Raw genomic sequence first — 14,208 nt, forward strand, 5'->3', positions numbered from 1 at the left:
ACTACTTTTACTATTATTATCACTTAATAGAATAATCATAGTTTTTTTTAATAGAATAATCATTTTGATTATTCTATTTAATAGAATAATCATTTTGATTATTATCACTTAAAAAATAGCCATCATAGTTTCCATTTAATAGAATAATCATTTTGATTACTATATATTTATTTATTATACGATCCTTTTAATTTTTTACTACTTTTACTATTATTATCACTTAATAGAATAATCATAGTTTTTTTTAATAGAATAATCATTTTGATTATTCTATTTAATAGAATAATCATTTTGATTATTATCACTTAAAAAATAGCCATCATAGTTTCCATTTAATAGAATAATCATTTTGATTACTATATATTTATTTATTATACGATCCTTTTAATTTTTTACTACTTTTACTATTATTATCACTTAATCTGATATGTACATTACGATAATACCACAGTCTGCAGTTGTATTAGAGGGTAGTAATTACCTTTAATATAGAATTAATATTGCATTCTTGCATTTTTGTGCCCAAAGTGATTTTTTATTATTATTTTTGTTTTTCCATTTTTATTATTTTTGTTTTTCCATTTATGTTATTTTTAGAACATTATTAATATTTTATCTATATAAATATAAACAATATTTTTATTAGGAGTTTATTTATTTTGAGGTTTTTTTTCTGATATCGCAAAGAACCAAACCGATATCGACCAAATTCACGTCTCCTTTACGACGTGCGGGTTAAATACTAACATTCAACGATTAACATCCTACTTTTAATTAATAACACATACAACCTAATTAACAACAGTAAATGGTTTTTCAACAGGTGGGACCCACCATTGAAATCTGCTGCAGAGACGGCAGTTTTCTTTTTTTCTGACCTCCTCTACTATAAAATTGTACATCCTCTCGTCTTCTCACACTTTTTTCTCTCTCTCTCCTCTGCAACTTTCTCTCTCTAAAAAATCACCAATTTTTAATTTAATAAAATAAAATAAAAGCATTGTGAGTGTGAATTCTCTGCGTGAATCAACTGAAAGCCATCTCTTTCACACCCAAAATGAAGATTTAAAGAATCTTGTTTTAGGGTTTTTGAATACCTCATGAACAAAGGTATGATCTTTACTTGATTTATCAGTTTTTTTTTTCATTCAATCAAGTTGTTATTTTTTGTGGGTTTTGTTTGGTTTTGTTCATTTTGCTTTTGATTTCTGTAAATTCTTGTTTTTTTTTAAAAAAAAATTGGACCTTGACCCTTTTAGTTATCAAGAATCAAGATTATAATAATATGAAATTTCATCTGGGTATTTTGTCTTTGGGTCTTTTTTGGGTTTAATTTGATAAATTTGTGGAATTTTTATTTATTTTTTTTGGGTTTTATCTGTTTTTGTTGATTATGCTTTTGATTTCTGTAAATTCTTGTTTTTCTTAATTAAAAAATTGGACCTTGACCCTTTTAATTATCAAGAATCAAGATAATAACATGAAATTTCATCTTGGTATTTTGTCTTTGGGTCATTTATGGGTTTTAATTTGATAAATTTGTGGAATTTTTGATTCATTTTGGGTTTTTGAAATTAGGGTTTTTTTAGGGAGTTGAATTTGGGGATTTATGGAGGAGGTGGAAGCAGCTAATAAAGCTGCAGTTGAAAGCTGCCATAGAATCCTTAATTTATTAGCTCAACCCAAAGATCATGTAGAATCAAATCATTTAATGGTACAAACAGATGAAGCTGTTATTAAATTCAAGAGAGTTGTATCTCTTCTTGATGATGGTTTAGGTTTAACTCATTCCAGAGTAAGAAAATTGAGTAAAGTTCGTAACTTTATTCCCCAAAACATACTTCAAGATAACCCCACAATTCTTGAACCACCAAAGCCCCTTCAGTTTCACCTCACACCTCTAAACCATACTCACCCGGTTCAAGAAACTGCTCCGAATGGCGTCAAGAACACATTTTTATCATCAAACAACCACCCGACGCTCGAGTTGAACTCAATCGGGAAGAATCCCGTTCAGATTGGGGGTTCCCAACAAAACCCTAACCTTAATCTTAACTACCAGTTCCTCAAACAGCAGACCGAGATGATGTATAAGCGTAGCAATAGTGGGATAAATTTGAATTTTGATAGTGCAGTTTGCACGCCTACTATTTCGTCGAATCGGTCGTTTATGTCTTCGTTGAGTATGGAAGGAAGTGTGACTACTTTAGATGGGAGTTATTTTCATTTAATCGGGTCAACTCGGTCAGCTGATCAAGGTTCGCACCAACACAAACCGAGGTGTATGGTTAGGGGAGAAGATGGGAGCTTGAAATGTGGGAGTTCGGGTAGATGTCACTGCAAAAAGAGGTTACTATCTTTGCTGTATTGTCCATGACATGTTATTATCAATTTTATTACTAGAACTTTGAGTTTGTTTTTTTGTTTTCGGTTTTGTTAATCAGGAAGCATAGGGTTAAGAGGTCAATCAAAGTACCGGCTGTTAGTAACAAGCTTGCTGATATTCCACCTGATGAGTTTTCTTGGAGGAAATATGGCCAGAAACCGATCAAGGGTTCTCCTCATCCCAGGTACCTTCTAAAGACTCAAATATTTGCGGTTTAATTACATTTTTAGAAGTTGCAGTTCAATTAATGGTATGCGGAATATGATTGCATACTGGCACTCATATTCTATTCTTGTTTTGCATTAACTCTTGTGCTTGATATATGTAATTATGTAAAAGTCCATAATTAAATGTATAAGAAAAAAGCAGTTTACAAAAGGCGGTCTTACTAAAAAGCATGTTCTTTATTAGTTGCTACGCATACATAACATGTGTGGACTATTGAGTTCACGTTTGAGTAGTAATGGATGGAAATAGTATTAATGAATCTAACCAGAATATTTAGAAATTAAATTGTTGAAATGGAAGCAACAATTTTGATAGTGCTTACATAAAAATGTTCCCGATGTAGTGTTGACTTTACCTCAGTTGTTGACCATAACAGGGATACATAATTAGGGATGCAAGGAGGTCAATTTTGGTAAAAAGAAGCAAATACATTATGATACGAGATTGTGTACCATGATGGTTTTATATGATGTACTCATGTATATAAACACAATTTAATTAGAGCGTCCAAATAGGACGGGTTAGGCTAGGCCAAACCGTGTTGGGTTGACCACAAGCACCTGTACAAATGATTAATATGCTGATCATGAGCAACTTTCAGATTTGGACGGGTTAGGCTAGGCCAAACCGTGTTGGGTTGACCACAAGCACCTGTACAAATGATTAATATGCTGATCATGAGCAACTTTCAGATTTGGACGGGTTAGGCTAGGCCAAACCGTGTTGGGTTGACCACAAGCACCTGTACAAATGATTAATATGCTGATCATGAGCAACTTTCAGACCGTTTGACCCATCTGGCCCCTTCACCTAAATCTTTGAACAAATATAAATAGGGAAAATTCCCAAAATAGCCCCTTTTAGAGAGAGAAGTCCCAAAATAGCCCTTTTTTCCTCAAAATCATTTATAATTTGGACTGTCAAGACGCATTGGGAAAAGATAAAAATAAAGAGGGAGCAGGCCAAATTTTGAAAGAAAGTCAGGTAAAAGACGAGATTTGGGGAAATAATGTCGGTAAAGTCCAAATTTTTTGTAATCTTGGAGCAAAAGTTCAGATTTTTTCAAAACTTTATTTTTAAAAAACCCGTCTTTAGAGACTGTTTTTTTATGTTTCCTACCTTTCAAGTCCATATTTTCAAATTCTTGAAAAAATATATTTTTGACAATTATACCCCTGAACCACCACTATCACCGACACCGTCGACCCCACCCCATCACCACCACCACCGTCACTACCACCATAGCCGCCTCCACCACCGCCGTCGCCCCCACCCCACCACCGCTGCACCGGTCCAACTTGATTAGACCCATTAGACGGTACGGAACCGTGGTTGACCCATGCTGAACGAACCCGGACCCTCTTGACGCCCAACCTATAGCATTCACAGCAGTTTCTCGTCACCATCGTATCACCACCGGCTACTGGAAGGCAGATCCCCGTCGTCGGAATACATCTCAGGTCACCGGAGCCGTTGAAACTCACTGGATTGTTGCTGCCGATCGAACTTCACTACAAAAGAGGGGCCATGAAAGGGATTGTGGTTGCTGCCGTGAGGTTCTAGTTGCACCACCACTGCTACACCGCCGTTGTGCTTGTATCACCGTCGTTCTTCATCGTCGGAGGAGGCCTCCTTGTCTCTTCCGCTCGTCTCTGAGTCCCTCTCCCTCTCTTTCTCTAGGAGTGTTGCAGGTTTTTTTTTTGGGTTAGGTTGGGTTTGTGAAGAAGGAAATACATATAAAATATATATATATATATGAAGTTCCATCTCTCTCTCATTATGTCCCTCTCTATGTAGAAGTTGTAATGGATTTGGAGTATGGTCAGGCATATGAACGGTAGGTTTATGAGAATACGAAGAAGAAGGAAGGTGAATCTACTGATGGCTTGTTGACAGCGGTGGTGGTGATGGGGTGGGGCGACGGCGGTGATGGGTGCAGCGGTGGAGGCGACTATGGTGGTAGTGACGGTGGTTGTGATGGGGTGGGGCCGACGGCGTCGGTGATGGTGGTGGTTCAAGGTGGTGGTGGTTCAGGGGTATAATTGTCAAAAATATATTTTTTCAAGAATTTGAAAATATGGACTTGAAAGATAGGAAACATAATTAAACAGTCTTTCAAGACGATTTTTTGAAAAAAAAAATCTGAACTTTTGCTCCAAGATTACAAATAATTTGGACTTTACCGACATTATTTCCCCAAATCTCGTCTTTTACCTGACTTTCTTTCGAAATCTCGTCTTTATTTTTATCTTTTCCCAATGCGTCTTGACAGTCCAAATTATAAAAGATTTTGAGGAAAAAAGGGCTATTTTGGGACTTCTCTCTCTAAAAGGGGCTATTTTGGGAATTTTCCCATATACATATGTTTGATTTGATCCAAGTGCAAAGTGGTTTGTTAGTTGTGATTACAAAAACAATATTGCTACAACAATAACCTGAATTTTGAATATATATGGATTAGGAGGTTGTAAGCGTTAAAAATAGGCACTTTAAGCAACTTCCACCTGTGTTTGACTCATTTTAGATAATGTGTTTCGGTTGATGATGAACAGGGGTTACTACAAATGTAGCAGTATGAGAGGGTGTCCCGCAAGGAAGCATGTGGAGAGATGTTTGGATGACTCAGCAATGCTTATTGTCACATACGAAGGTGATCACAACCATTCGAGGGGTGTACCTTCTCTATCAGCAAACACATGAAAGAAAATCTTTTGATAAGAGGAAAGCGCAAGAAGATCTATGTTGTTTGTTGTCTGTGTTAAGTTTACTCTTTTGTCGATCGCATTTGGGTTGGTCCCATACATGTTTTTTGTGCTATTTTAGGGGAAATATATGGTGGGGTTGGAGCAAATTTTCATATGGGATGGTTTTTGTTTAAATTATCAACTTAGAGTAGACTTTTTTTTGGGTTTTGTTTTTTATTGATCTTTGATTGGCTAAAAATCTAAAATGAACCCTTTTGTTGGGCTAAAATGATGGTTAGTCTAAGGGGGTTTACATCATACATGTGCCTTTGAAATCTTGCTGTTTTGGTGGTGTGAAAAGGGGTGTGGCTTGGTAAGAGCATGTGCAATTAGGGAACCGATACTAAAAATGCTCGTTATGGTACTGGAACCCTAGGCAAAAAATCGGTAAAATACCCGTACCATATCAAATCGTACGGATCTCAAAACCTTAACAAGTAGGTACCAAAGTAAACGGTCTGGTATCATTTGCTCATCCCTAGTGCAATGGCCAATGGGAGGTCATAGATCACCAACTTAAACCCGCTTCTGGGCCAGCCAACCCGACCTAGACTACATTCATCACAGGCCCATGACCATTATGTTAAGATAGCATAGTGGCATGCATATGTAGAGGTGCAGAAATCGGGTTTTTTTAATACCCGGAACCGGGTATTTCTGACCGGCTTTTTTTGAACCGGTTCTTGTCAGGAACCGGGCCCAACCCGGTAAACTAATATGGATACCTGCTGGAACCGGGTAGGGTAGGACCGGTTCCGGTACCTACCGAAAAAACGGGTATAACCGGGTTTTTTTAATTTAAATCAGTAAAATTAGTTTTTGAACATTGAAACCGGTTCCAACGGCTATATTACCGTTTTGGAACGTTGGGAACGGTTTTGACCATATATACACACTCACATGCTATAAATAGGTAGGCTAAGCTTAGGTTTTGATTTAACTACTTTAACGCGCAAACCCGCTCAAACCGGCAACCAATCCAATGGCGTCCAATGATGAAGTTGCTATGGTTATCGAAACCAAAATAACCCCGGAGGTGTCCACACTATGATTTATGTGTTATGACAGACGCAACGGAGATGGCTCGATGCAAATACTAGGAAGTTTCTGAAGCTACTGTGGAAGCTTGGACAGTTAGTAAATCACAGGCCATGGCGGAAAGAATTGGAAAACGGGTCGTCGAGCACACCGGCCGGGTCCATAAAAACGGGTGAAGAAGGCGCCTTCTTCTTGCCTTTCGGTTTGGTTTCACTTGCCATAACTAGTGGTGGTGAGAGTGGAAAAAATTGGAGGTGTAAACGAGACTATTTTTGGTGTTTTTTGCGTTCGTTAATGCGTTTTTGACTTGGGTAATCAACCATTCGAGCCAACACCTATTTATACTAAGCTAGGAAGGTCAAAAGCCGGTTCCAACGGCTATCTAATGGTCAAAAACCAGTTCCAAAGACTTTATTACCGCTGGAACCGGTTCCAACGGTAACATTTCATCAGCTTAACGGTAATACCCGGTGGAACCGATTATTTTAGGTACGACTCAGAACCGAGTAGAACCGATTACCAAATTAAAGGGGTGGAACCGGGTAGGGATTTCCAGGTATTAGCAGGTCTGAACCAGGTATTGGGCTCACCAGGTACGATCCGGAACCGGTTTCGGGTTGGTTCCACCGGGTTGGGTCCAAAACCGGTTTTTTTTTTTTTTGCACCTTTAGTTACGGTGCATTGCATCTTTTATTGGCTAAAATGAACCCCTTTTGCTGGGCTGAAAGTCCAAAATGATGGTTCGTTTAAGCGGGTTTACATCATGCATGTGCCTTTGAAATCTTGCTGTTTTGGTGATGTGAAAAGGGTGTGGCTTGGTAAGAGCATGTGCAATTAGGGATAAGTTTGGTATTGGTACCGAAGATACTTAGTATGAAACTGGTATTGTTGACCAAAAAAATCAGTAAAACATCGGTACCATGTCAAACTGTACGGATTTGCTCGTCCCTAGAGGTGCACAAAGTACCCGGTTTCATACCCGACTAGCGGGTACGACCTGGTATTGGGAAAATTTCCCCGGACCTATACCCGGTCAAAAGCCGGCCTGGCCCTACCTGAAACCCGAAAAACCCGGTCAAAAACCCAATTATATCCAGAACCGGTTCCTACCCGACCCGGTTTTGACTTTTGTAGATCATACCCAAAAGGTTTCGGTTCCTACAAAATACCCGGTTTGTGCACCTCTACTCATTCCTATTCCCTAGTGCAAATTGGGGTTTATTTGATGGGCCGGTCAGAGGTCCCTAATCCCGCTTCTGGGCCAGGCAACCCTGCATCCCTGCCCAGACTACATTCATCACAGGACCATTATATGTTTGTCAATTCCATTTACTCTGTTTAGGCTGAGGGTAATGGGGGTGAACCAAGGGGCTTGATCTAGGTGGCAGCGGGGCTTAATCGCGCACACCACTACCACCCTCTAGTGATCGGGGGCGCGAACGGACCAGGCGAGCCAGACCACAGGGCAAAAATTAGCCGTTGGACATGGGTTCGATCAAAAAAGAGCCGTTGGGCCAAGTTTTAAAAAAAAAAAATAATTTAATTTTTACTTACAAACCCTACCACTACCACTATAAATAACAACCTCATTTTAGAAAAATAACACACCATGTCGGGTTCAGGTTTCGGTAATTTCAACATCAACAACCCTCAATTTTCCGAATGATTGAACTACTTGGACGACGAATCGTTTCAAGATTTCGTGTTCTCCGATATGTCAAGTGGCCTCTTCTCGATTGGTGAAGCTCGACATACAAAAAACCGGCTCAAGAGTTTGGCTTTTCTAGCCAAAGACTTTAGCCACCTACCGCCATCCGACCAAACGATAATGGAGAAAGAAAAAGATCGTATTCGGAAAGAATTGACGAAAAAAATAAAATCGCTATTTTTATGTATTTTTTTAAAGGTTGTTGCATTTTAAATTTATGTTTTTATTTTCCTTTTTATTTATGTTTTAATTTAGTATTTTTGTGTTTAACAAACAAAAAAAAAATCAATCAAGCCCCGGATCATCTGGACCACTACACCCTCTGGGGCTTGATCCTGGGGCACGTCAGCGCCTCGTAAATATATCAAATCACTTGGGCTTGGATCAAGCCCCACTACCCTTAGCCTTACATGTTCATGGTAGTTAATTATTTTTTCTTCATTGTTTAAACGGTTAAACCGGTATTTTATCTTTGGGCTCGTCTTAAACCCAAAACCAACTCATACATACACTGGAAAGAAGAAAACAACCCACTCAATTCATTCTCAGACACGCAGCCATTCATCTTCATCAGTTTGAAATCCAAATTCTATTAAAAACAAAACCTAACGGACCCGCCTACACACGGTGATGATCAAATATCTAACAACTAGATTATAACAGGACACATTAAGATGCAAGCAAACTCTATAATTCTCAATGGGCATTAACCAAACAATTGATATACCCAACAATCAAACTTTACAACTAAAAGGCCTACAAACACCTTTCAATCACTTCTTCCCTTTCCTTGCAGTCGCCCCACCCTTCTTCAGAGCCGCTGTTTTCTTCGCCGCCGGTGTCTTCTTCACTGGAGCTGCCTTCTTAGCTGCCGGTGCTTTCTTCCCTGGTGATGTTCTCGTAGAGGTCCGGGCTGCCTTAGCAGCCGGCTTCACAGCTGCCTTTTTCTTAGCCGGAGCTGCAGCTTTTGGCTTAGCAGCCGGCTTGGCCTTGGGAGCAGGTTTCGCTTTTGCTGCCGGCTTTGCCTTGTCAGCTGGCTTAGCTTTTGCAGCCGGCTTGGCTTTGGCTTTTGGCTTGGCTGCAGCTGCAGCTTTATGTTTTGAAGCAGCAGGTGTTTTCTTCTTAGCCGGTGCTTTTTTGGTGGCCGGCTTGGCTTTTGCAGCAGGCTTCTTCTTAGCCGGAGCGGATTCAGATTTAGCCGAGGGCAGCTTGTAGGAGGCTTTGACTTTGACCAGCTTACCAGCGGCTACAAACTTCTTGAGCTGAGTCAGCAGGACCTTTTTGAAATTGGCCGGAAGGTTCTTATGCTTCTCTTCGATGAACTTCGCAATTGCAATCTGACTCGAACCGGTTCTCTCCTTCAATGTCACTATTGCTTCCTTAATCATCTGCACATTCAATTAATCTAAAATTAGGTCTAATTACATGTCAATTTCATAAATCAGGTTCAAAATTAGGTCAATTAACTTTCCAATTTCAACAATTAGTAACAAAATTAGGTCAAATAACGAGTCAATTTCATCAATTAGTAACAAAATTAGGTCTAACGAGTCAATTTCATAAACCAGTTACAAAATTAGGTCAAACGAGTCAACTTCATCAATTAGTAACAAAATTAGGTCATATAACGAGTTAATTACATCAATCAGATTCAAAATTAGGCCAAATAACGAGTCAATTTCAATAGTTACAAAAACTAGGTCAAAATCAGCTCAGTCATCCAGTCAATCTCATCAACCAGTTACAATTTCAGGTCAAATAATGAGTCAATTTCATAAACCAGTTACAAAATTAGGCCAAATAATGAGTCAATTTCATCAATCGGTAATAAAATGAAGTCAAAATAAGCAGAATAACCGAAATGCAATCGATTACCTCAAAGTACGGAGGATGCTGAGCAGGCATCCTAGGTTTCTTCGGAGCAGCCGCCGCTTTCTTCGTCTTCTTACCTTTCGTCTCCTTCGCCGCCGTCTCAACCGCCGCGTCACCGGCAGCCACCTCCGGCTCCGCCGGAGCATCCTCCGTCGCCACAACTGGTTCTTCAGTCGCCATTGCACGAGGTAGGGTTTTGGCTTTTGACTTTTGACAGTAGATCTAAAATTACAGGTGATGTGAAGAAGATGATGAATTTGAGGATTTAAATAAAGTGGATTTAATGAGAGATACTGAAATCTGATTGGCTGATAGATTTACTACACGAATCGATACCCCAACCGATTGGTGTATGTACCCTTGTACCAAAGCCAACACTGTGTCTACACAACATTTTTCCATTTTAGAAAACTGAATTATAACAATGAAATTTCGTTTGAACAAATCATACAATAAATGCTTTTCGATCACGAATCGATATGTGAATCTCTCTAATTGTGAATGAAGTGGTGAATCAACAAGAACAATCACAAGAACAAAAGATGTAAATATGAATTCTCTCTTATTTGTATGGATTTGAACTTGCTTAGAATGTTTACAATGCAAACCCATACACACAAGTAGTTATATACACACTAAGTAGTTATGACCTTGCATTTATAGCTCATTGAATACAAGAAAGGTTGATAGAAATATGCCACTAACCAACTCAATGCCCACACACTAATGGACAACTTCTCTAAGCGAAACAAGCATTCTTTCGTTTAGACAACTAACTTCAAACGAAACCATCATTCTTTCGCCTAAGCTTTGTTTTGCGTTGATGTGATACCATTTGTTATGCATCGGTCTCAGTTTAACTCCACACAAAAAAGTTTGTAAACAAAGTTGGGATTAAGCATAACAATGGTCGAAAATAACTCAGTTGTTACATATTGTGTTTTACTTTGGTAAATACTTAGATATTACTGGAATCGTGTATTTATTTATATGTGCATAACTTACATAAATATTTGTTATTATAGAGTTTATGGATGATATTATTACTGTACTTACTACTTAGTTATACAATAAACACTTTATTGCTTGCCCTTAAAAGTTTTCTCCACAAGGGTGTTTTTTTGATCTCATTTAGTGTCATCCATATACTATCCTAGTTTATATATATTTTTCATATTGTGAGGTAAAACTAAAAAAAGCCCAAAAATCCGAACTAGCTTAGGAATTAGGATTGTAATAAAGAATCTAAACACATTACCATTTTAACATATGTATTAACATAACTTGTAAAAATAGTAACTTAACAACCTCCCCTAAAATTAACACTGCATTCTCGGGTTTAAAATAAAAGGAAAAGAAATGATAAGATTGGATAGGGAAAGAAATGAAAAGAAATTATATATTTAAAAGACATTCTCGAGTTAAAATAAAAGATGAGAAAAGAAAGTGTTAATTACATTCTTGAGTTGGATAAAAAAGAAAAGATAGGAAAAAATTATAACTTTACAATAATGTTCTCATTATTAAGTTAAATATGAAGGAAAAGATAGGGTAAATTAGTAATATTCTCATGACTATTTTTCCTTCTGAATCCGACCATATTTGGCTGGAAAGTTTTAGAGGAAAAAAACACTAACTTTTCTTTCCATTCTCTTTCTTTTCTTTTAATGAAAAAACTCAAGAATGAAAAAAGAAAAGTTTTCTTATCTTTTCCTTTCCAAACCTTTAAATAAAAAACTCAAGAATACAGTGTAAATGTTATCACTAGTTAGGTATTTTTAAAATGTTCATCTTTAATGACTTTACAACCAACGTATCATACTCAATTTTTATCCGTTTTCAAAACTTCTTGTATCTACTTGTTACCCAATCAATATAGCATAACATAAGCTAACAATATCTCATAATAACCTTCCATGGTTACTAAAACCTCTTGAAAATGTAATCGCATACGTTTCCAGACACAGGTTTTGACCATCACCAATTCAAAATCAATTTTCTCGTAAACTACTTAATTTGAATAGCAATGTAAATAATCAATGTAAAGATAACTTAATTTCCAATACAACTAAAAAAACGTTATCAAAATCCATCAAATGTAGCTCAAGTTTTAACGAAATGAATCAAGCATAGAAACACATTCATATAAAATGTTGATAACAACTTAGATCCAATGCTTCACCCATCTTGTGCTACAGCCGTAGATTAAAAACAATCAAACGGATAATATTTAAAATGACACCATCCGTGTAGTAAACCTATCAGCCAATCCGATTTCAGTATCTCTCATTAAATCCACTTTATTTAAATCCCCAAATTCAACACCATCAGCAGCATTAACACCATCTTCTAATTCTAAATCGCCTGCAACTTTCGATCTATTATCAAACCCTAAGTTCAGTAATGGCCACTGAAGAACCGGTTGTGACGACGGAGGTTGCTCCGGCGGAGCCGGAGGTGGCCGCCGCGGAGGAGAATGCGGCGGTTGAGACGGCGGCGAAGGAGACGAAAGGTAAGAAGACGAAGAAAGCGGCGGCTGCTCCGAAGAAACCTAGAAAACCTGCTCAGCATCCTCCGTACTTTGAGGTAATTGATTGCGTTTTTGACTTAATTTTATTAGCGATTGATGAAATTGACTCATTGTTTGGCCTGAAATGAAACTGTTACTGGTTGATGAAATCGAACGGATGACTGAGCTGGTTTTGACCTAGTTTTTTTAACTAATTGAAATTGACTCGTTATTTGACCAAATTTTGAATCTGATTGATGTAATTAACTCGCTGTTAGACGTAATTTTGTTACTAATTGATGAAATTGGCTCGTTATTTGACCTAATTTTGTTATTAATTGATGAAATTGGAAAGTTAATTGACCTAATTTTGAACCTGATTTATGAAATTGACATGTAATTAGACCTAATTTTAGATTAATTGAATGTGCAGATGATTAAGGAAGCAATAGTGACATTGAAGGAGAGAACCGGTTCGAGTCAGATTGCAATTGCGAAGTGCATCGAAGAGAAGCATAAGAACCTTCCGGCCAATTTCAAGAAGGTCCTGCTGACTCAGCTCAAGAAGTTTGTAGCCGCTGGTAAGCTGGTCAAAGTCAAAGCCTCCTACAAGCTGCCCTCGGCTAAATCTGAATCCGCTCCGGCTAAGAAGAAGCCTGCTGCAAAAGCCAAGCCGGCCACCAAAAAAGCACCGGCTAAGAAGAAAACACCTGCTGCTTCAAAACCTAAAGCTGCAGCTAAACTGAAAGCCAAGCCAGCTGCGAAGACCAAGCCAGCTGCTAAAGCCAAGCCGGCTGCTAAAACAAAGCCAGCACCTAAAGCAAAACCGGCTGCTAAGCCGAAAGCGGCAGCTCCAGCAAAGAAAAAGGCGGCTCCCAAAGCCAAGCCTGAAGCTAAGGCTGCAAGGACGTCTACAAGAACATCACCTGGGAAGAAAGCTCCGGCGGCTAAGAAGGCGGCTCCGGTGAAGAAGACACCGGTAAAGAAGGCGGCAGCGAAGAGAGGTGGCGCGACTACAAGGAAGGGAAAGAAGTGATGTTTTTAGGTGTTTAGTTTGTATGTTTGATTGTTGATGGGAGTTTATAGAGTTTGATGGGTGTTTTAGTATAATGTAGTTTGTTTAGGTGTTGGATCTGATTGAAAATTGAAATCAAATAGTTGCCATCTGCTTGATGGCGAGTTGATTAGGGTTGTTATCAGTTGAATTAATTTCATCAAAAGGAATGGCGCGTGTTACATGGTGACTTGTCTGAAAGTTAACTTTTTTAGTGTTTTTTTAATTAAATATTAAATATGAATACTTTAAATAACCATCTTTGACTAATTGATCCTATCTTTTTGCTTAATTTAATAGCCCACATGATACATCAATCAAAATATTCTTTCTCAATTTTAAGAAATTTACTAACACGTGAATTAATGGTTTAGGTTCTAGATGGGGCATACTTGCTTGGTTACATTATACTTGTCGTTAAAAAAACCCGGATGGCTATAGTTTTATGTTGATGGTATTTTATAAACATTCCTACGTACAAACTAGGATTAACTTATCCAAGACCGCCTCATCTGTTCATTTATAGGATCAACTGATCCAAGACCGTCTTATTTTTTTTGGGGTGTTTTTAACGCATAATAAAATCGTGCCCTTTTTCATTGTCTTTCGTCTCGTGATTCCAATGTCATAATGCATGTATAGTTATAGATCATACACCTTATAGATCTC

At 38.0% G+C, this 14,208-nt stretch overlaps 3 protein-coding genes across 4 annotated transcripts; 2 read left to right on the top strand and 1 right to left on the bottom strand.

The window, feature by feature from the left end:
* The first annotated feature begins 965 nt into the window (after positions 1-965).
* On the top strand, positions 966-5,517 carry LOC143577065 (putative WRKY transcription factor 39). 2 transcript variants are annotated; one of them, XM_077061011.1, is made up of 4 exons: positions 966-1,110; positions 1,579-2,349; positions 2,445-2,570; positions 5,167-5,517. In XM_077061011.1, exons 2-4 carry the CDS (start codon positions 1,610-1,612, stop codon positions 5,312-5,314), a joined length of 1,014 nt encoding a protein of 337 aa, XP_076917126.1. In that variant the 5' UTR covers positions 966-1,110; positions 1,579-1,609; the 3' UTR covers positions 5,315-5,517. The 2 variants fall into 2 exon arrangements, with proteins under 2 accessions (XP_076917126.1, XP_076917125.1); XM_077061010.1 differs by lacking the exon at positions 966-1,110 and having other exon boundaries at positions 1,576-2,349.
* A 3,188-nt stretch (positions 5,518-8,705) lies between these two features.
* On the bottom strand, positions 8,706-10,202 carry LOC143577066 (uncharacterized). The gene is made up of 2 exons (XM_077061012.1): positions 9,980-10,202; positions 8,706-9,492 (listed from the first exon to the last, which is right to left on the bottom strand). The coding sequence occupies exons 1-2, from the start codon at positions 10,154-10,156 to the stop codon at positions 8,878-8,880; spliced, it is 792 nt and encodes a 263-aa protein (XP_076917127.1). The 5' UTR covers positions 10,157-10,202; the 3' UTR covers positions 8,706-8,877.
* Positions 10,203-12,353: 2,151 nt separating this feature from the next.
* LOC143577067 (histone H1-like) lies at positions 12,354-13,521 on the top strand. The gene is made up of 2 exons (XM_077061013.1): positions 12,354-12,562; positions 12,919-13,521. The coding sequence occupies exons 1-2, from the start codon at positions 12,380-12,382 to the stop codon at positions 13,519-13,521; spliced, it is 786 nt and encodes a 261-aa protein (XP_076917128.1). The 5' UTR covers positions 12,354-12,379.
* The last annotated feature ends 687 nt before the right edge of the window (positions 13,522-14,208 follow it).

This window comes from Bidens hawaiensis, unplaced genomic scaffold, assembly GCF_021521415.1.
Source record: "Bidens hawaiensis isolate Kalapana, Puna unplaced genomic scaffold, B.hawaiensis_p1.1 tig00028460_1, whole genome shotgun sequence".
Classification (NCBI taxonomy): Eukaryota; Viridiplantae; Streptophyta; class Magnoliopsida; order Asterales; family Asteraceae; genus Bidens; species Bidens hawaiensis.

Coding starts and splice junctions, on each gene's coding strand:
- LOC143577065 (XM_077061011.1), top strand. CDS start 1,610: ATGGAGGAGGTGGAAGCAGCTAATAAAGCTGCAGTTGAAAGCTGCCAT. Junction 2,350..2,444: donor AGATGTCACTGCAAAAAGAG/GTTACTATCTTT, acceptor TTTGTTAATCAG/GAAGCATAGGGTTAAGAGGT. Junction 2,571..5,166: donor AAGGGTTCTCCTCATCCCAG/GTACCTTCTAAA, acceptor GATGATGAACAG/GGGTTACTACAAATGTAGCA.
- LOC143577066 (XM_077061012.1), bottom strand. CDS start 10,156: ATGGCGACTGAAGAACCAGTTGTGGCGACGGAGGATGCTCCGGCGGAG. Junction 9,493..9,979: donor AGCATCCTCCGTACTTTGAG/GTAATCGATTGC, acceptor TTGAATGTGCAG/ATGATTAAGGAAGCAATAGT.
- LOC143577067 (XM_077061013.1), top strand. CDS start 12,380: ATGGCCACTGAAGAACCGGTTGTGACGACGGAGGTTGCTCCGGCGGAG. Junction 12,563..12,918: donor AGCATCCTCCGTACTTTGAG/GTAATTGATTGC, acceptor TTGAATGTGCAG/ATGATTAAGGAAGCAATAGT.